The sequence below is a fragment of the Cebus imitator genome, unplaced genomic scaffold (genome assembly GCF_001604975.1).
Source record: "Cebus imitator isolate Cc_AM_T3 unplaced genomic scaffold, Cebus_imitator-1.0 Scaffold14, whole genome shotgun sequence".
Classification (NCBI taxonomy): Eukaryota; Metazoa; Chordata; class Mammalia; order Primates; family Cebidae; genus Cebus; species Cebus imitator.
In genome coordinates this window covers 1,352,099-1,373,910 of record NW_016107329.1, presented here as the reverse complement: position 1 = coordinate 1,373,910, position 21,812 = coordinate 1,352,099, and the positions used below count along the sequence as shown (strand labels likewise).

The window sequence follows — 21,812 nt, the reverse complement described above, 5'->3', positions numbered from 1 at the left end:
AAAGATACAAACAGACACTTTTCAAAAGAAGACATTTATGCGGCCAAGAAACATATGAAAAATGCTCATCACCACTGGTCATTAGAGAAATGCAAATCAAAACCACATTGAGATATCATCTCACACCAGTTGGAATAGCGATCATTAAAAAATCTGGAGACAACAGACGTTGGAGGGGATGTGGAGAAATAGGAACACTTTTACACTGTTGGTGGGAGTGTAAATTAGTTCATCCATTGTAGAAGACAATGTGGCGATTCCTCAAGGATCTAGAAATAGAAATACCATTTGACCCAGCAATCCCATTACTGGGTATATACCCAAAGGATTATAAATGATTCTATTATAAAGACACATGCACATGTATGTTCACTGCTTATAACGGCAAAGACTGTTTACAATAGGAAAGACTTGGAACCAACCCAAATGTCCATTAACAATAAACTAGATAAAGAAAATGTGGCACATATACACCATGGAATACTATGCAGCCATGAAAAAGGATGAGTTCATGTCCTTTGCAGGGACATGGATGAATCTGGAAACCATCATTCTCAGCAAACTGACACAGGAACAGAAAACCAAACACTACTCATAGGTGGGCGTTTAACAATGAGAAACATGGACACAGGGAGGGGAACATCACACACTGAGGTCTGTTGGGGGTTTGGGGGCTAGGGGAGGGATAGCAGGGGATGGGGAGATTTGGGAGGGATAACATTAAGAGAAATACCTAACGTAGGTGACTAGGGATGGAGGCAGCAAACCACCATGGCATGTGTATACCTATGAAACAATCCTGCAAGTTCTGCACATGTACCCAGAACTTAAATTAAAAAATAAATAAATAAAAATAAAATAAATAAAAAATAAACATAAAACATAAAATTTATCATGTAAACCATTTTTAAGTGTACAGGTCAGTAGTGTCAACTATACACAAATCGTTGGGCAACAGAAGTTTTTCATCTCACAAAAATGAAACTCTTTGCCCACTGAACACAACGCCCTTTTTCCCCTTTCCCCCATCCCTGGAAACATATGAGCAATTTACTAATGTTCTTATTCAAGTAATCTGCCCTAGTTGTTTAAATATGAGTGTGAACTCCAACCTAAGACATCCTTGTGGACAGGTGATTATTAATAGCTCCGTCATCATAAGCTATATGGCCCATGCTGATAAAGCACAAGCAACTCATTCACTGACTGATTTTTTTTTTTCTGCTGTGAATATTTTTGCCAGAGTTCAATTCTGGGGATTATTTTACAAGTCCAATACTAACAGTGTTTTATATGTTACAAAATTTATCTTTACATATATTTACTAAGAAAGTATTGCATGCATGTGTATATTTTTTCTCATAACACTAAATTTGGCCTGAACATTTTAAAAAGGAGATGAAAAGGGAGGTTTCTCTTAAGATTTTTCACACTTTTTCATCAGTCTAAACTTGTTTTCTAGTCTTGTTTATGACCAGATTAAAACGTTTACCAACATTCTCCTAGTTTCTACGGGACTTTCCATTCTAACCTAATATTGTAATATTGTCAGTGGAAAACAGGCTTAAAGTCTTGGTGATGGTTTCCCCTCAGTGCATTTCTCCCATCTATCCTTCCTAGTGCTAGCTTTCACAGCCTCACATGTTATATTATTAAAATGCAGTTACGCATATTTGTTGTTGAAACAAAGCTTAAATCTAAGCAATTAGAAGGACAAATGAGCAAAGCCTTCTTTTCAAATAAACTAAAATGAATATTTTTTACTTTAGTGTCTCTTCTCCATTATTCCATACATACTAACTACTCCAAATTTATCTTTATAAAAGTTCCTTTTGTTAAGAAATTGTCCATGGCTTACCTTTAACTCAGAAAAAAACAAAATCTAAATCTTGAGCCTGATACCTAAGAAAGACATCATGACATGTGTTACAGGGAAACAGCACGAATGTTGAAGTCTAGTCTTCGGTTTCAATAGAACATCTTCTGCTTATTAGCCACATGACATTGGCAGGTTTCTTGGCTTCTCTGAGCCTCACTCTAGACAAACTATTCTCTTTTCATTACCCACATTCCAAAGACACTTTCCTGTAATTCTTTCAAAGACCCTTCACCCCTCCAACCCTTCATATTTCCTCCCTTAAGACCTAGGACCTTAGTAAAGCATTTTGGTGATCATTACCTCTTTTCGTGGTTAATTATGGATTCATACCCATTACATGACAAACTGCCTAAGATATTTAATATTTTTCTGTTTAGCCCCTCTCCTCAACTAGATTTTACACCTTGGGAAAACGAAGACCATGTTGTGTGCATCTCTGTTTCTCAGCCTACAGCAAAGGGACCAATATTTATTAAATAAGTGATAAAAATGTATTTCTAAAATGTCATACAAATGAATTTTAAAGACTCAAATGAGAGTCAGTAATACATAAAAGTTGGCATGAATTAAATTTGTTTTCTTTAGACTAGGAACTGTATTTTAAGATGACCAAATAGCTCCAGTTGATGAATGAAAGCTAGAGAAGAAGACTGGGTAATAAACGTACATTTTTTCAAAAGATAGAATTTTGAAATATAACCATTTTGCAACAAAGATTCAGACAAGGATCATCAATGGGTTTGGGATGTCAATACATTTGGCTAAAATCATAAGGTAAAAAGTTGATGGAACCTGGCTATTAGCTAATGCCACTCTGTCACCCTGCTAATTACTTGAGGGCGGCAGAAAGGAAGGAACTAACTCGTCAATGTAGAATACAGCTATCACTGCCTAAACCCAGTAGTCACTTAGAATTGCTCATACTGGATAATCAGATACCATGTGCCTTCTGATGTGAAACGTTTGAAGTATGAAGGCCCACTCAAGCAGTATTCTTACATAAAATGTTGTACTGGAATTTAATCAAGTCTTTATATCCAACTTGAAGTTTACAGGAAATATTGAGGTTAGATGACTAATTTAGGAAACCAAAAGGAAATAACAAATCTAGAATGTAGGACATTCTGCAAAATATCTGGCCAAGTTTCTTCAATAAGTCAATCTTTACAATTCTTGTCGATTAAAATAAATAGAATTTTAAAAAGACAAGGGGGAAGGGGGAAGGTGGGGTGGAGACTGTAGTAGATTGAGAGATTTATGGGTCACAACAAGCAAACATGTGGTTCACAACTGGGTCCCACTCTGAACAAAAATATGTGAAGACCTTTTCAGAACAATCTAGGAAATATGACTTTAGCCTGGGAATTAGATATTAGGGAAATATTATTAATCTTATTAGATATGACAAAAGTATTATGGTTAAGTAGAAAAAAGTCATTTTTTTAGAGATGCATACTTAGGTAACTTGAGATGAAATACGATAAATATCAGTCACTTACTTGAAAATTCTTCAGCAAAGAAAACCTAAGTATATAATGACATCAAAAGATTAATCGTTGTTAAATCTAGATGGCAGTTATGCGGAATCACACAAATGACTCAAATAATCAGCCAAGTCGGTGAAAGACAAGCATAGCTCATTATTAATCTACTTCAAACATTTGTGGTAGACTTTAAATATTCAGAAATCCTGGTAATAATTTTAGAACTAAAAATATTTATTATACCTATAATGTATTAATTTGTAAACTGCTAAATTATTGCCAACACATATTAGATATTTCAAAAATGAAAAAAATTAAAACTGATAACGTCACCATCTTCTGAGGTCTAATACTTTCCGCTGTTTAATATCTTCAAGAGGAGAATGCTGAGGACATTCTTTCTGATATCTTCCTTTTTTATCTGAAGTTTTTTTCTTGGAAACTTGTCTCTTTGCATTGCCTAGAATATAAGGGTATAAAATCAGCAAAATGCTTAAGATGAAGTTAACTGAAATGACAAAAATTAATTATGCACCAAAATTTAAGAAGTAACTGCCTTAATAATTCTGCTGAGAGAGTGCAAAGAAAAAATAATAATAAATAAATAACTGCCACTGGTTCTATTTGCAAACACATTGAAATAATACATGTAGTTTCAATTATAGTCCCCTACCTTAAAGAGAAAGAGAGAATACAAACAAATTTAAACAACCATGAATCCTATTTTATATCAGGTTCTTAAAGTCCAATTCCAGAGCTAATCACTTAGCTGGAAAAACAATCAATCACTAAATCTTTAGCCACATCTAGAAAATCAAATTATCAACAGTAAAAAATTTAACTACACCACTTTCCAGAAAATGAAGAAAACAATAAAACCAAAATCAATGCAACTCTGTTAAGAAAGTAAAAGCACCGGATCCAATAACGTGATGATACGATGTTTAACAATAACCCTGGGCCTACAGAGATGACAGAATGAAGAATGATGCACATATGCACATTACTAAAATGCAACTTTAGCACAGGAACTACAATGAAAATCAAAGCCTCCTGTGTGCATGTATGCATGTATATATGCATGTACACACACACACATACATTCTCCAAAAGACCCTCAAGACAAACAACAGTGGTTATAACTGAGGAAGGAAGAATTGGAAGCTAAGACAAAAGGGAGCCAAAAGTAAGAGTGAGAATTTATACTTTTTAACTTTTTAAATTTTTAAATTTTTGTGTGTACATAGTGGGTACACATTTATGGAGTATGTAGATGTTTTGATACAAGCATGAAATGTGAAATAACCACATCATGGAGAATGGGGTATCCATGCTATACTTTTTAATTTTTATATTTTTTATTTCTGAATGATGTTAGTGAGGTATCTAGTAAAAAAGTTATATAATTAAAATATCAATATAAATAAAAATAACATCCACGCCTCATTTCATTAAAATACTATTAAGATTTCAGATAGCCATGCTCAAATACTTGAATCTTGCACACATATTCTATTTTACAACAGTTTTGAAGGCTAATATTTCATTTTTATGAGTCATTCATAAATTAGAAAACAGATTATATACATATATGCCTAGTAAGCAAACATGGGAAGAGATCAGTTTTGTTCATTCAAGATGCTTTACACTGAAACCATTTGGCACCTACAAACAGCTGGAACACAGGAACTATTATTATACAGGGAATTTCTGTAAAAATGTAATAATAATGAAGACTATAAAGTCAAGAAACAATGTTTCACCTTCCTTTTAATTATTCTTTCTGTTCGTTTGTGACAGGGTCTTGCACTGTTGCCCAGACGGGAGTGCAGTGACGCAATCTCCGCTCACTGTGACCTCCGCCTCCTGGGCTCAAGCAATCCTCCTACATCAGCCTCCAGAGTACCTGGGATGACAAGTGAGCGTGACCGTGCCCAGCTAATTTTTGCATTTTTAGTAGAGACAGGGTCTTGTTATGTTGCCCAGGTTGGTCTCAAACTCCTGAACTCAAGCAATCCTCCTGCCTCAGCCTCTCAAAATGCTGAGATTACAAGTGTGAGCCACCATGCTTGACCCTTTTAATTACTTTTTCTAAGCTTTTACAGAGAACACACTTTCACAGAGCTGAACATCACTGGCAAAGGTGAGCAATTCCGCCAAATCTCATTGTGCCAAATTTCCTTCACTGGTAAAATGACTCTTAGAGAGTCAGATGACAGAAGAATGAGTTTCTAACATTTCTTGAATGTCTTCACTGCCTAATAATGACTTAATTCCCTAAGTAGTTTTCCCATCCACTTAAAATTTTAAGGCTAATGAAACATGGAAATGTGTGACCTTGACTGTACTCACACTTTCCTCTAGGGTTCCATGACCTTACCCTATTCTCTTTTTGCTGAATCTAGGATTGCCCCTGGGATCAATGAGCATATATGGTCCATATAAGCATACTTCATAAAAGCCCCGCACTGCCACAAAAGGAGCTGGTCCCACAGTCAAAAGTTCATTCAGGGCCGGGCGCGGTGGCTCAAGCCTATAATCCCAGCACTTTGGGAGGCCGAGGCGGGTGGATCATGAGGTCAAGAGATCGAGACCATCCTGGTCAACATGGTGAAACACCGTCTCTACTAAAAATACAAAAAATCAGCTGGTCATGGTGGCGTGTACCTGTAATCCCAGCTACTCAGGAGGCTGAGGCAGGAGAATTGCCTGAACCCAGGAGGCGGAGGTTGCGGTGAGCCGAGATCGCGCCATTGCACTCCAGCCTGGGTAACAAGAGCGAAACTCCGTCTCAAAAAAAAAAAAAAAAAAAAGTTCATTCAATTTAAGGGAAGGAAGCCTCGTAAAAGTGAAAGCTAAGTTTGAGATGGGAACATAAAAGCAATACCTGCACCTTCTGCCTCCTATCACATCAGCTTCAAGAACCTTCAACCACTACTCCTGCTCATTACCAAGTTCCTTCTTCCATTCCTCACCCTACCCACAGCACATGCACACAGCCTCAACACCACACACACATACACACACACACACACACACACACACACACACACACACGCAGGAATTCCCCACACTGCCTTTTAGAAAAAGGTATGAGAAGAGCAAATAAAGGCAGAAAATCCACTGTCTTTTTTACTGGAAGAACCAAAGTACAGAGTCCTGTACAATCACCATCACTGAAAGTGAGGTGAGAGGGAACCCAAAAAGAAGACAGTCACAGAGAAGGGCAAAAACTAAAATTGACAAACTCTGGGAAAAACAGGAATCGATTTCCAGAGTTACTGCATTGTTAAATAACATTTGAATGTCTAGTTTCCAACAACAACAACAAAAATCACAAGGCACACAAAGAAACAGAATATGGTCCATTCAAAGGATATAAACCAACAGAAACCGTCTCTGGGAAACCAAATGGCAGACTTGCTAGACAAGGACTTTAAAATCACTATCCTAAAGATGCTGAAAGAATTAAAGAAAGATGAATGTATGAAGAACATGGAAATATCAGTGAAGAAACAGAAAACTTAGGATGAAATAAAAAAAATTATTGGGCTGAAAAATATAATAACTGAAATGAAAAACTCACTAGAGTGATTCAAAGGCAGACTTGAGCAGGCAGAAGAAAGAATTTGTGAACCTGAAGATGGGAAAACTGAAATAATTGAGTATGAGGAACAGAAAGAAAAAGGACTGAAGAAAAGTGAACAGACCTTAAGGGACTTGGGGACACCATCAAGTGGACCAACCTCTGCACTGCAGAAGTTCAAGAAGGAGAAGACACCAAAAAAAGGGTAGAGAGATTATCCAAAGATACAATGGCTAAAAACTTTCCAAATTTGATTTAAAAAGCATAAATATAAACATCCAAGAAACTCAACAAATTCCAAGTAGGAGGAACTTAGACCCATACCAAGACACATTATAATAAAATTGCAAGGCCGGGTACAGTGGCTCACACCTGTAATCCCAGCCTTTGGGAGACCAAGGCAGGCGGATCACCTGAGGTAGGGAGTTTGAGACCAGCCTAACCAACATGGAGAAACCCTGTCTCTACAAAAAATACAAAATTAGTCGGGCATGGTGGTATATCCCTGTAATCCCAGCTACTTGGGAGGCTGGGGCAGGAGAATCGCTTGAACCCAGGAAGTGGAGGTTACAGTGAGCCTAGATCATGCCATTGCACTCCAGCCTGGGCCACAAGAGCAAAACTCTGTCTCAAAAAAATTGCAGAAAGACAAAGATTCTTCAAAGAAACACAAGAGAAGCAACTCATCACACACAATGGATTGTTAATAAGAATATCAACAGATTTCTCATCAGAAACTTTGGAAGCCAGAAGAAAGTAGGCTGATATATTCAAAGTGTTGAGAGAAAAAAAATTTCAAGCAAGAATCCTAAATCCAGCAAAACTGTCCTTCAAAAGTGAAGGAGAAACTCAGACATTCCCAGACAAACAAAAACTGAGAAAGTTTATTACCACTAGACCTGCCCTATAAGGAATACTAAAAGGATTCCTGCTGGTTGAAATGAAAGGACATTAGCTACTACCTCAAAGCCACAGGAAAAAAACAAATTTACATCAGTAAAGTTAACACATGAACAATGATAAAAGCCAGTGTTATTTTGTTAGTTTACAACTCCAGTTTTTGTATTCTATAGGATTTATGAGACTAATACATTTGTGAATTTTTTTTTTTGAGACAGAGTCTCACACTGTCACCCGGGCTGGAGTGCAGTGGGCAATCTTGGCTCACTGCAACCTCCACTCCTAGGTTCAAGTGATTCTCCTGCCTGAGCCTCCTAAGTACCTGGGATTACAGGGCCCATCACTCAGGCCCAGCTAATTTTTGTATTTTTAGTAGAGACAGGTTTTCACCATGTTGGACAGGCCGGTCTCAAACTCCTGACCTCGTGATTTGCCCACCTTGGCCTCCCAAAGTGATAGGATTACAGGCGTGAGCCATCTCACCTGGCTGAAAAAGTATTATTAGTTTAAAAGCTAGTAGTAGGCCAGGTGCAGTGGCTCATGCCTGTATTCCCAGCACTCTGCAAGGCCAAGGTAGGAAGATTGCTTGAGCCCATGAGTTCAAGATCAGCCCTGGCAACATAGTGAGAATCCAACTCTACAAAAAATGTAAAAAATGCCCCAGAGTGGTGGTGTGCACCTGTAGTCCCAGCTACTTGAGAGGCTGAGGTGGGAGGATTGCTTGAGCCTGGGAGGTCAAGGCTGTATTAAGCCATGGTCATGCCACTGCACTCCAGTCTGGGCAAGATACAAAGACCCTATCTCAAAATAAAAAATGAAAATAAAAAAGCTATTATTATAAAAATAGCTTTTAACTCCACATTTTGTTTTCTACATTATTTTAGAGATTAATGCATAAAAATTATTAGTTTATGTTTTCAGACACACAATGTATAAAGATGTAATTTTATAATATCAATAACTGAAAGTGGGTTATATATACCATAACAAGCAGCAAAATGACCAAAGTCTTTCCTTATCAGGGATTACTTTAAATGTAAATGGATTAAATTTTTCACTCAAAAGGCAGAGATTGGCAGAATGGATTTAAAAAAATATACTTTCATATACATGAGTTCACACATGAAAAAGTAACAGAAAAAATTAGCTAACTATATTTCTGTTGTTTGATTCTCAGTCCATTTGTGTAACAAATGATATGAACTACAGATATAATTTAAATGGAACACTCATTTCCGAAACACTCACTTTAGATATAGAGATAGGAATAGGTTGAAAGTAAAAGGATGAAAATAGGTATTCCAAAGCAAATAGTACCAGAAGAGAGCAAGGGTGGCTATAAATAAACCAGTCATAAAAAGACTATATGATTTCACTTACATAAGGTACCTGGAATAGTCAAATTTACAGTGACAGAAAGTAAAATGGCAGTTTCCATTACTGTGAGGAGAAGCAATCAGGATTTATTGATTAATGGGTACAAAGTTTATTTTGGAATATAAAAAGAGATTTGGAGATGAATAGTGATGATGGTTACACAACAATATGAACATACTTAATGCCATTAAACTGCACAAGTAAAAATCTTTAAGATGGTAAAATTTATGTTATTAAACATGTATTAGTTTTTTAAAAAGAAATTAAATGCAGAAAAGACAACTTCACAATCACAGTTGAAGATTTTCAACGCCCTTTTTTCAGCAATTGACAGAACAAGACATAAGTTAATCAGAGACACAAAAGATGTGAATAACACTTTCAAACACTTTGACATAATTAATATTTATAGATACTCCCAATGACTGCAGATGCACATTCTTTTCAAGTGCACATGGTACATTCACCAAGATAGACCATATGTTGGGTCATAAAACAAGTCTCAGTAAATTTATAAAGACTGAGAGCATATGCCCTCTGTCCACAACGGAACTAAACTAGAAATTAATATTTAGAAAAACTATAAATATCTACAATTAAACAGCATGTACCTAAGTAAAAGATGTATCAAAGAATAAATTGCAAAGTAAATTAGAAAATATTTCAAATTAAATAAGAAGAAGAATATCAAAATTTGTGGCCTGCAGCTAAAGCAGTACTTACAGAGCAATTTGGAGCATCATATGCTTATGGTAGAAAAGTCTAAAATCAATAATCTAAGCTTCCATCTTAAGAAGTCAGAAAATGAAGAACAAAGTAAACCCAAAGTAAGTCAGAGGAAGGAAATAATAAAGAACAGAAACCAATGAAATATAAAACAGACAATTGAGAAAACTAACAAAGCTAAAAAGCCAGTTATTTGAAAAGATGAACAAAATTGATAAACTCCTAGCTAGGCTGATCAGTTTAAAAAAAAATAGAGAAAATAAATTAATCAACAGTATTAGGATGCAAAAGGAGTAGTCATTACAGATTCCTTAGATGTTAGAGGGATGTAACTTTAAGCCCCCAAATTTGACAACTTATTGACATGGACAAATTAAAATTTGTCAGAAATTAACAGAAATCAAAACAACTCCATAATTATAAATAGAGATTTTAATATGTCTCTGAAAATGTTCAGAAAACAGAAGGAAAATATACTTCACAACTTTTCTTAGAAGATTTGCATACCCCTAATTCCAAAACTGGACAAAGGTAATAAACAAAAAGAAAATTGCAGACTCATTAGTTATAAATTTAGACAAAAAAGCAAAATCCCCCTCCTACCCTTGAGAATTACAAATTTACTTAACATTCTATAAAACAAGTTGATTTTGTAGATGAACAAGCAGAAGCATTAAGGTTTTACAATATCATCAGAGAAGCCTATAATTAAAATACAAATCCTAGTTTGACCTCTTACTAACTGTGCAACTTTGGTCAAGAGATTTATCCCCTCTAAGCCTCAATTTCTTCACCTACAAATGGGTGTAACAGTACCTGCCTCATAAAATTCCTATATTACTTTGAATTCAAAATAGAGAAGTGTAAAGTATTTCTATTTGCCATAGGACCATCCCATTGCAACTGTGAAGGCTGCGCACAACCTAGGTAAACAGCATCTTCTTAAATTGAGCAGTACACAGCCCACTCAGTGGTACATGGAGGCTTTGCTGAGTGTTTAAAAATTTTTAACCGCAAAAAAAGCTAAAACATTATATAGTAGGAAAAAGAGATATTTGGTCAGGAAATATGGCTTCATGTGCCTATAAAACTATGAAACTGTAGTATGTTATTCTAGCCATATTATTAACCTTTTCCAAGCTACCATCTGTTTATCTACAATATTTTACAACATTCTTAGAATTTCAAAGCTCTCAAAATATTTAATACGAAGGTTATGCTTGAAGTTTCCAGTGGAAACCCAGTAATGAACTACATGTCCTATGTCAATGTTACTTTCCTAAAACCACAATGACAGACAAGATGATAGCCATGTTCCTTATTTAGTATTATAAAAGAAAAAATATATGTAATGGCAAGATTAAATAAGACATAGCGTTTGTTTTCTCATTATTTTCACATATGAACTTCATGGCTCCTTCCTTACCTGATTTGTGTTTCGAATTTGTGGTCACGCCATCAAATTCAGATTTATCAATTTCCCATGCAAGAGGTAGCTTGCCCAGGCTGTTGGATAAGTGTTCCAAGCTATTTTCTTCATTGTAGATGATTTCCGATGTACTAGTCGGGATACCAATGTATCTTGATGAATTATTCCCAGAAGATAAAGAAGTACTATCAGGGAGGCAAGAAGAGCGAGATGGATTTGGAGTTTTATAGATTGAGGTTGCCTGGTTGAGAAAGGCATAATCCGAACAGATGGCATAAATTTTTTCCCGAGTATGAGTCACTGGACAACTCCATGGATAATGACCATCTCCTTTGGGACCCAAGGGTGCTCCTGAGGCACTTGTGCAGAAAGATTTTACAGCACCTTGTAGACTCTCATCAGGTGACTTTCTTTCAGATTTGTGCTCACCATTTCCAGAATCATTTGACCTTTCTGTTTCTGCAACGTTAGGCATTGATTGCAGTGTAAAAGTTTCTATTACTAGAAAGAAGTTGCAACTCTTTCTGTTTCTTGAAAAACAACTTTCACAATTGTTTACAGCATGCTATAAAAGCTGGAGAGTTGCAAAGTGAGCTCCTAATAGGAAGGAAAAAGAATGATCAACAATCTACCAGATATACAAACAGTACAAAAAAAATAGCAATTTTATGCATATATATGCTTTCATTCTATATTAATTTTACAACTACAATATGACTATCATTTTTTAAATTAGTCTAAAATAATGTGTGAGAATAATTAAAAAGCAAGTAGCCCAATTTTTAAAAATGGGCAAAGTATCAGAATAGTGACTTCTCCAAAATCATATAGAAATTGCCAGTGGCTCACACCTGTAATCCAGCACTTTGGAAGGCCAAGGCAGGTGGATCACTTGGGGTCAGGAGTTCGAGACCAGCCTGGCCAACACAGTGAAACTCCATCCCTACTAAAAATACAAAAATTAGCCAGATGCGGTGAGACATAGTCCCCGCTACTCAGGAGGCTGAGACATGAGAATCACTTGAACTTGGGAGGCGGAGGTTGCAGTGAGCCAAGATCGCACCACTGCACTCCATCCCAGGTAACACAGCGAGACTCCGTCTCAAAAAAAAAAAAAAAAAAAACAGAAACAGAAAAGAAATGGTCAATAAGCACATGAAAAGATACTCAGTATCATTAGCCATCATGGAAATACAAACCAAAGCCATAGTAAGATAACACCCTACACACACTAGAATGGCTATAATCAAAAAGGTAAGAACAAGTGTTGGTGAGGATGTATGTGAAGAAATTATAACCCTCATACACCACTAGTAGAAATGTAAAATGGTCCAGTTGTTTTGGAAAACAGTTCTTCCAACAATTAAACAGTTACCATATGGTCCAGTAATTTCATTCCTAGGTATATATCCATGACAGATGAAAATACATCTCCACACAAATGTTAACAGCAGCATTATTCATAATAGCTAAAAAATGGAAACAACCCAAATGTCCACCAATTGATGAATGTATAAATAAAATGTGGTATATCCATATAATGGAATATCATTTGGCAATAAAAAGAAATGAAGTACTGACCCATGCTACAACATGGATGTACCCTGAAAACATTACACTGAGTAAAAGAAGATAGTCACAAAGGACCAGCTAGTATATGATTCTACTTATATAACACGTCAAGAATAGGCAAATCTATGAAGACAGAAAGTCTCCATGAAAGTCTTCATGGTTGCCTTGGGCTTGGGGTTTGGGGGCGATGGAGTTTCTTTTTATAATAATGATAATTTTCTATAAATGATTGTGGCAATGAACACACAACTTTGTAAATACACTAAAGGCCAATGAATTGTATAACAATGAGTAAATTATACGGTGTGTGAATTATATCTTTATGGATATAAAGATGTCTAAAAAATAATGCATTAGCAAGTTTTTTAAGTCCATGGGCATAAAGGATACATGATGAATAATAGTCACAGATTTAAATCAACAAAGAATACAGAAAGTAAATTTTTCAAAGATTCATCACCTGACAAGAAAACGGATCCAATCAAGGTAACTTCTGATCAGTTTCAGGAAAAACTGAATTTCAAGTCTAAACTGATTCCCTTGGGGAAGAAAACAGAAAGCTTAAATCGCAACTGAGGGCATGGAAGGAAGTGAAGATTTATACCTTGGTGAATTGAACCATCCCAGGATACACAGCAGACAACCTCAAGAAGGTGCCTGGGCAAAGTATATGGATTTCTTAGGGCTCCAGCAACAGAGCATCAGTCAAGAGAGTCAAGCCACCCTGGGTGATGAGTTGAACTTTTACCAGTTAATATCTCTGCCTATTTGCTTACTTAAAAAATTAGAAATAAAAATAACTGTCATGAGTTATCCTGATCTGTGAGGAAAAACTAGCAAAGTACTGCAGGGCTTTAACAGCATTTAAGGAAACAGAGTTCCATATTAGGTCTCCACATGTGCTAGGCAAAAATTCCATTTTCTTTACTTTTAAAGCATGCTATTTCTCTATTCAAACCTTCAGTTTTTAGGCTGGGCACAGTGTCTCATGCCTGTAATCCCAAGCACTTTGGGAGGCTGAGGTGGGTGGATCATTTGAGATCANAAAAAAAAAAAAAAGTGAAGATCATCAACATAAAGATGCATTTTATATTGACTGTCACTAAAATCCAAGGGCATGAAACATACTCATTGGAAACAACGTTTAGGTAAATTTCTCTTTGAAAATTGCACAATATTCTTAGATTTTATAAGTAAAACATTACCAAAAAATGCAAAGTACCAAAAGATATTCCAGGAAAATGGAAATTACCCAAATCCCATGACCCAAACACTGCTAGCATTTACTTTCTTTCCACACTGTCTGTCTCAGGTCTATTCTCTCACTGCAGTGAGAGCCCAAAGAGGCCAAGGGGGCTTCTATTATTGCATGCTTAGTACTTTGCTCAGATTCTAGCTTTCGTAAAGTAAACTAAGCACAATTTATTACTGATAACAGAATCATTATAGACATCAATGATTGTATTATAACCACAGTCTCAGGAAGTACTGAGATACAGAGAGGCAGTTTGTCCCTCCACTTAACAGGCTGCAGACCTCACTGTTTTGACCCATCTCGTGTCTCCTTTTGTTTGTATATTTAGAAACCATTCCCAGTGAGTTGACACTTCTAATCTGACCTGTGCATAGATATTAGAAAATAAAGTTTGCTACATATATATGATCACAGAACTCCCCTGCCTGAAAGCCTCTGCTCTTAGAACATAAGGCCAACCCTGATGGCCCCTATATCTATCTGGTTAGCTCCATTTCATTCCCTTCCCCCTGCCTCCCAAGCTCCACATTACTTTTTGGTTCTCTGAATGCTATCTCCCTTACTTAGTTAATTGCCATTCATCTTTCCAATGTCAGCTCAAATGTCACTTTCTGGGGGAAACTTTCTTGGCTTTTCAAACTAGGCCAGGTCACCCGGTCCAGACTCCAGTACCCTCCTCGCACAGGTCTTACCAGGTGGCGATTTTACATTTCCATCTGTGCTTATGTCTTTACATGATTAGATTATTGTATCCCCAGGGCCTAGCATTTGCAGAGTCTCATTCAACAGATAATTTTTAAGTGCTTGTAGCGTGCCAGGCATTACTATAGGCCCTTATTCTGATTGACTTAGGTTCCCTCTTCCAGGTAAGTGAGGTGTTGCTATATTAAGATTTACTACTAAGCTGGCCCGGTGGCTTACGCCTGTAATCCCAGCACTTTGGGAGGCCGAGGCAGGTGGATTACCTCAGGTAAGGAGTTTGAAATCAGCCTGGACTGCATGGTGAGACACTGTCTCTACCAAAAAAAAAAAAAAAAAAAAAAAAACAACTTCAGCTTTTAAATAATTTGTGCAGAGCTTATAGTTGTTTGCAGGAGGGTCAGTTGGACAGGAACATTACCCCAAAAGGTAGAACCTCCCGTGGTTTAACTTTGAAAATTTTCACTTTCTTTTGGTAAAAAAAATTTTGGAGTAGGTGTAGCGGGTCCTTAGGTAGAAACACTGACGATTTCTCCATATTCATCTGGTGGTGCAATGTTGATGGTAGAGGGCAGCTCAGTACCTGGCACTGTTCAGACCAAACTCTTGTCTTTTGGAAGAGAGAGTTGCTCTGACTCTTAGCAGATGTCCTAACACAGCATATTCTACTTCCCATCTATGATCTTCATGCCTTTCTCTACGTCAGTGTGGTGGAAAGACAGGTAGGTATTTGTGGTGTTGGGGCATGGGGGTGGGCTGTGTGAGGTGAGGAATGAAAGAGCATATGGTCATGGTGAGAGGCAACAGGCAAAGGTTATTGGAGTGAGTTTGGCGGGGAAACAGAAATGTTCCAGGCACTGCCCCTTTTATATCCTCATCTCAGACTTAGCTTCTACTTTTCCAGGTCTTCCTTCCTCAAACTGAGTGGAAGTTTGCCTGTGGGAGCAGCTCTCCATGTGACAGTGTAGGGATTATCTTATCTTATTTTAGAGTCCCCTCTGTCATGCAGCCTGGAGTGCAATGGCATGATCTCGGCTCACTGCAAACTCTGCCTTCTGGGTTCAAGAGATTACCCCGCCTCAGCCTCCAGAGTAGCGGAATTACAGGCAGGTGCCACACCGCTGGCTAATTTTTGTATTTTTAGTAGAGATGGGGTTTTACCATGTTGGCCAGACTGGTCTGGAACTCCTGACCTCAGGTGATCTGCACGCCTTGGCCTCCCTTAGTGCTGGGATTACAGGTGTGGGCCACCAGCAGGCAGGATTTTAAAATTATGCTCATTTGGAACATATATAGGAGAATAATCTCTTTTTTTAAAAAAGAAACAGGGCCTTGCTATGTTGCCCAGGCTGGTCTTCACCTCTTGGCCTCAAGCAATCCTGCCATCTCAGCCTCCCAAAGTGCTGGCATTACAGGCACAAGCCACCATGCCCAGCCATGGAGGATATTCTTATCAGAAACATAGGCAAAGGGAAATTACTGCATTTGAGCACCAAAGTTGGGGTTAAGCTTCCTGGAAGCTAAATTAAGAACATGGCACTCGATTAATAAAAAGTGTAACAGTGTGGGCCAGGCACAGTGGCTCATACCTGTAATCTCTGTGCTTTGGGAGGCTGAGGTGAAAGAATTGCTTGAGGCCACCAGTTCGAGGCTGCAGTGAGCTGCACTCCAGCCTGGGCAACAAAGCAAGGCTCTGTCTCAGGAAAAANAAAAAAAAAAAAAAAAAAAAAAAAAGATTTACTACTATAATGACTGCAGGACCTGATGCTCAACTAATAGCTTACTCATAAAATCACGTCATAAGCAATAGAAATATGGTTTGGTCCTATGTAAAGTAAAATTTTATAAAATAGCATGCTTTAAAAGCACTGCCAGTCACAACTGTTCAAAGTCACTGAATGAAGTGTTCTGTAAAATAAACGTCCATTTATAAAGCCAATATTCATCGTCTAGGTTATAGTCTTTTCGGGTTATATTTTGTCTATATTCTCAGGTATCAAGTTCATGAGAGAACCAAACATCTCTAAAAATCTCTCCAGTAAAGCCTTTTGATATGACAAAATACCCTGATAGATATTCTGTACAGAAGGCAACTGAGACGCAGAGGCACTCGGGTGACCTCGTAAGGGTCGAATGTGTAGCAGAAGGTGAGACCAGACGCGCTTAGCCCCCGGCCGAGCTAACGCCACCCTTCCAACCTGGTGTCCTCCCGCGCCCTCCAGGCCCCTTCCTCCTCTTCGGACCTGCGGGTCCCCAGAGCCAAGGCGCCCGCCTGCCAAAGGATACCGGGAGTCCTCCGCGCCCGGCGCCAGCCTCCAGCTAGCGCTCCGGGGGAGGCCGGGAGCGTTCCCACCGCCTTCCTCTACCAACCTCGGCCGGGCTCGGAGGCCGCCGGGATGGAGGCGACAGCCGCGCAGGCCGGGCCACGCCGCGCAGAGCCAGTGCGCGCGGAGGCGGCGCAGGCGGAGAGGAAGGAGCGCGGCTGCGCCCCCTGCCCGTAGCCACCGCGGCCCGCGCCCTAGCGCGTGTCCCGGGGACCCGGAGTCCCCAGCCCGCAGCGCCAGAGGGCCGCCGAGGCCTCCACGCTACTCTCCAGCCTCCTCCTTCCCTTGCCGGCCGGAAAACTAGGCTCTCCGCTAGGGGGAGCGCGCCGAGGCCCCGGGCGACCGTCTCTATGCCTGCCCCGGGGCCCGGGGACGCTCTCGGTGTTAAAAGGGGCCCGCGGGCAGTTGCTGCATCTGGGCTAGGAGCTGGGGCTCCGATTCGAGTGTTTGAGTAAACGAGTCGATATCATTAATCATGACAATTGCACGAAAGAAAATAGGAAAGAAACCCCCGGCCCTGGCGCCCGACCAGGCCCGCCTTGGCTCGGAGCCACCGGCCCTTCTGGGTTTTCGGGGCAGCTGGCAAGAGGGAGCCTGGCAGAGGAGGCGGCTGTGGGTCCGACTGAGCTGACCAGGGCGGCGCGCCCGTGACACCTGGCGGCGACCGGGGCCCAGGTGCGGGCGTGCAGCGGAAGGCGAAAGCCGCCGCGCGCTGGTTCCCGGACCCTGCCCAGCGTGGCGTGGAGACCGACGGCCTCACAGGGGTCACTGGCATTCACACGACACCTCCTAATCGAGCTCTGTTCACCAGAGGGCTAGGCCCTTCTCTCCCTGGCGCTTCTCTTCCCTCTGCGACCCAGCTCTTCCCCCTACTCCTTCCCGGGAGAGCGGGTACCCATGCAGTGGCCTCCATCCGGACGCCACGGGGCTCCGGAGAGGCGATGACCCCTGGCAACCCAGGCTGGTATCGAATTAAATAAAATGTTTGAATGCCCAGCTGGCTGCGAGTAGAATGGCAGCAGGCCGGGCCGGCGGCGCTCAGGTGCCCAGAGGAGGGTCAGGCACTCAAGGCGCGCAGCTGGCCGCCACCTCGGCCCCTGCCTCCGCCCCGGGGTACCTCTGGCCGGTCCAGCTGGGTCGGGTCGCTGCCGCCGCGGCGGAACCCGGCTCCGGACCCAGATAGCAGCGTCCAGCGCGCGGCCCGCGAGACGCCTCCGGTTACCCTGGGGCCGTCGTCCCCCGTCCCATCGGAGCGCGCGGGGTCAGCGCTATGGACTGCGGTGCCCGGCGACCGGTCGTCGGATATCATTGACAGCACCTTCCTTTCAAGGTGCTTTATGCCTGCCCTCTGCACGTGCGGAGGACAGGGTGACCAACGCAAAAAACTGAGCCGTGCCTCCAGACCCGTGCGCGCCTCTGTTGGGCATCTGTGGTGTTTATCTGTTCCCCGAAAGTGGTGACCGAAAAGTAAATAAACGGGCGAGAGGTGGTAAAAACCTGGCAGGATTTCCGCTCGTCCTGTCGCGAACTACATATCCCAGGGAGCCCGGGGCGCCGGGACGCGTGTCCACCCCGCCATCCACTAGCAGAAGCCCTTACTGAGCCTGGCGCGAAGCACCGGCCAATCCCCTCGCCCTACACCTTGGCTGTAACCTGAGACGGATGCGCTCCCAAATGATGCTCCGTTGGCAGGAGCAACTCAAGTTCATCATTGTCCGGAGAAAGAGGAGCAGCGCGGTTCTCGGCCGGGTCAGTAGAACGCCTGGCGACCCTCACCTGCGCGCGCCGCGGCACCGGCTGTGATTGTCCTGGGGCCGCGGAGACCCGCGCGCCCGCCCTACACGCCGGGCGGCACCCTTTGCAGCCGCGTTAGCTGCCGCGATCCTCCGGCGTGCCCCTGCCGAAGAAACCTTGGCTGCTTCTGTGCGCCTCTTACACTTCATTTATCCGTGGATCATTTCCAGAGTCCGTCTTGTAAATGTTTAGCATTTTGCTGCTTTATTGCTTCTTTCTGAGGACAGTTCCAGCACTCGCCGAGACCGGCAGAGAAAAGCAGCTGAGCCCGGAGAAGAGCGAAATATGGGGACCCGGGCTAAAAGCACACGTCGTCCTTCCCGCACGCTATTTCTATATTCAGGCGGTGGATACATCAGGGAATAAGTAAGTCGAGAAATGACTCCTTAACTATTTTGGATGGCGGTTAAATCTGTTTCTCACTTCAAGTTTTTTCTTTCCAATAACTCGTTTCTCTACAGCAGTTTAAATTCCAGGATATTTGGGTACCAGTTTTTCTCTGTAGGTGTAGAAATAGTTCCGAATTATAACATATGCAGTATAATGTATTGTATATAACATGTAAGATAATCTCCTAGCAATTTTGATTGGGATTCCCACATTATCAGGACAAGACAAAGTCCCTCCACTTTTCTAGAAATAACTATTTCTAACTACTTTTCGCTTATATAAGCTGTTATAAGGAAGTTAAACCTAGTTGTTAGAGACTCGATGGGCTTCATCTTTTTCCCTGGTGTGGCCCTCAATTTTCAAGGAGACATCTGCAGGTAAGCGTGTTTTGAAAGTGAAAAAGACAAATGAAGTACTATTTGAAACTTTACAGTTCGGAAGGAAGTTATCAAAGAATGAATCTCCTATATGATTGGAACAAATATTTCATTCCAATGAATTGAATACTTAACATCATACTTAAAACTTGGTTTCATGTTTCATATACTTCTGAAATGATTGTCTTTATTATTGGTAGATGCTGACTGTGTGTATTTTGTACAGAAAAAAAAATTGTAATTAATGGTTGTCAAATCAAAGGCAGGTTGTAAATTTTGTCATTTGGCAAAAGATGATACACTACCTACTGCTTTGCTTTGTCCCATGATTGAGCATGATTTTTTATCTTTTTTTTAAGGCAGGATTTCACTTCCTAGGCCAGTCTAGAGTGCAGTGTTGCAATCACAGCTCACTGTACCCTTGACCTCCCAGGCTCAAATTATCCTCCCACCTCAGCCTCCTGAGTAGCTAGGACTACAGGCATGTGCCACCTCACCTAGTTATTTATTTATTATTATTATTTTTTTTTGTAGAGACAGGATCTTGTTGCCTAGGCTGATCTGGAACTCCTGGCCTCAAGCAATCTTCCCACCTTGGCCTCCCAAATTGCTGGGATAGTAGGCATGGGCCACAGTGCCAGCCCTGAGCGTGATTTATAATACTGATATTGTAAGGAATTGTTGGCAGAGATTTTTCAAAATAAGATCATTATCTTTGGGAGCACCATTTGATCGCAAATATCCAGATGTGATGGCATGAAATAAATAGGTTGGTAAGAATATTTTTCTATATGGAATGTATGAGTATGTTCTATGCTTACATACATTAGTAGTCTTAACATATTCCATTGTGATTGTTTAATGAAACTGTTTCATGTTATCTTGGCCATTGTCATCCTCATTTTTTTTTTTTTAAATCTCTGATCCAACATATTCATTCTGGTACTAATAAGAGAAAAGAAGCAGTCATACGTTAGAGGAAGAATGTGGAGGAGAATAATCAAGTTTCCAGACTGAAGAGCATAACCTTTGTTTGTTTGTTCCTTAAAATAATCTGTATATCTTCCCCATTGCTCTTTTCATCACAGATTCACATCTTCTCCAGGCGAAAAGGTCTTTCAGGTGAAAGTCTCAGCCCCAGAGGAGCAATTCACTAGAGTTGGAGTCCAGGTTTTAGACCGAAAGGATGGATCTTTCATAGTAAGATACAGAATGTATGCAAGCTACAAAAATCTGAAGGTGGAAGTTACATTTCAAGGTCAACATGTGGCCAAATCCCCATATATGTTAAAAGGTAATTTGGAACTAATTTTATAACCTTGACCCTCCCAGGCTCAAGCTGTCCTCTCACCATTCAAATCCCAACAGTATTTGAAAAAAATAATAATTGTTATTCCATCAACAAAAATAATTTAGTATTTTATATATATATATATATATATATATATATACGTACATATATATATAAAACTGAAAGAAAAAAAAAAGCCTTTCTACTTGAAAGCTAAGTTATGAGTCCTGATAAAAAGACATTCAAGATTTGAAGGGAAATTCAAATTTGCTAAAGAGCAAGGAACATATTAATAGAGAATTTACTCTGTGAAGACATACATTAATCAAGCTGTGTGCATGGTCATATATGATACTTTCTTAATTGGAAATATATGGAACTGAAGAATTACTTTTGCTTCTTTTTGTTGCTATTGTTATTCTTGCGACAGGGTCTCACTCTGTTGCCAAGGGTAGAGTACAGTGGTGTAAGATCAGCTTACTGCAGCCTCAACCTCCTGGGTTCAAGCAATCCTCCCACCTCAGCCACATGAGTAGCTGGGACTACAGGCGCTCACCACTATGTCCCACTAATTTTTGTATTTTTTGTAGAGACAGGGTTTTGCTATGTTGCTCAGGCTGGTCTCGAACCCCTGAGCTCAAACAATCTGCCCTCGGCCTCCTAAAGTGCTGGGATCACAGGAATGAGCCACTGTACCCGGCTACTTTTGCTTCTTACTAATTCTTAAAA

General features: G+C 40.2%; 3 protein-coding genes across 5 annotated transcripts in view; 1 reads left to right on the top strand and 2 right to left on the bottom strand.

Annotated features, from left to right (window-relative positions):
• BIVM (basic, immunoglobulin-like variable motif containing) overlaps positions 1–13,492 on the bottom strand; it is a 30,285-nt gene extending 16,793 nt beyond the window's left edge. For both annotated transcript variants that reach the window (XM_017501463.2, XM_017501471.2), the window contains exons 1-3: positions 13,414–13,492; positions 11,379–11,978; positions 3,697–3,823 (exon numbers count right to left, since the gene is read on the bottom strand). In XM_017501463.2, the coding sequence (XP_017356952.1) occupies positions 3,697–3,823; positions 11,379–11,856 (605 nt within the window). In that variant the 5' untranslated portion in view covers positions 11,857–11,978; positions 13,414–13,492. The remainder of the gene's footprint in view (positions 1–3,696; positions 3,824–11,378; positions 11,979–13,413) is intronic.
• LOC119467519 (translation initiation factor IF-2-like) lies at positions 13,414–18,006 on the bottom strand. The gene is made up of 3 exons (XM_037729357.1): positions 17,761–18,006; positions 17,151–17,492; positions 13,414–13,491 (listed from the first exon to the last, which is right to left on the bottom strand). Exons 1-3 carry the CDS (start codon positions 18,004–18,006, stop codon positions 13,480–13,482), a joined length of 600 nt encoding a protein of 199 aa, XP_037585285.1. The 3' UTR covers positions 13,414–13,479.
• An 866-nt stretch (positions 18,007–18,872) lies between these two features.
• POGLUT2 (protein O-glucosyltransferase 2) overlaps positions 18,873–21,812 on the top strand; it is a 14,413-nt gene continuing 11,473 nt past the window's right edge. The window contains exons 1-3 of one of the 2 annotated variants that reach the window (XM_017501493.2): positions 19,277–19,391; positions 20,327–20,561; positions 20,881–21,086. In XM_017501493.2, the coding sequence (XP_017356982.1) occupies positions 21,005–21,086 (82 nt within the window). In that variant the 5' untranslated portion in view covers positions 19,277–19,391; positions 20,327–20,561; positions 20,881–21,004. Of the gene's footprint in view, positions 19,392–20,326; positions 20,562–20,880; positions 21,087–21,812 lie in introns of both variants that reach the window. The other variant, XM_017501484.2, reaches the window with a different exon arrangement.

Excerpts from the sequence above, each read along its gene's own strand:
- LOC119467519 (XM_037729357.1), bottom strand. The coding sequence starts at position 18,006 with ATGCCAGTGACCCCTGTGAGGCCGTCGGTCTCCACGCCACGCTGGGCA. Across the intron at positions 17,493-17,760 it reads TCCGAGCCAAGGCGGGCCTG|CGTGGAGGCCTCGGCGGCCC; the intron begins GTCGGGCGCCAG and ends GCTGGAGAGTAG.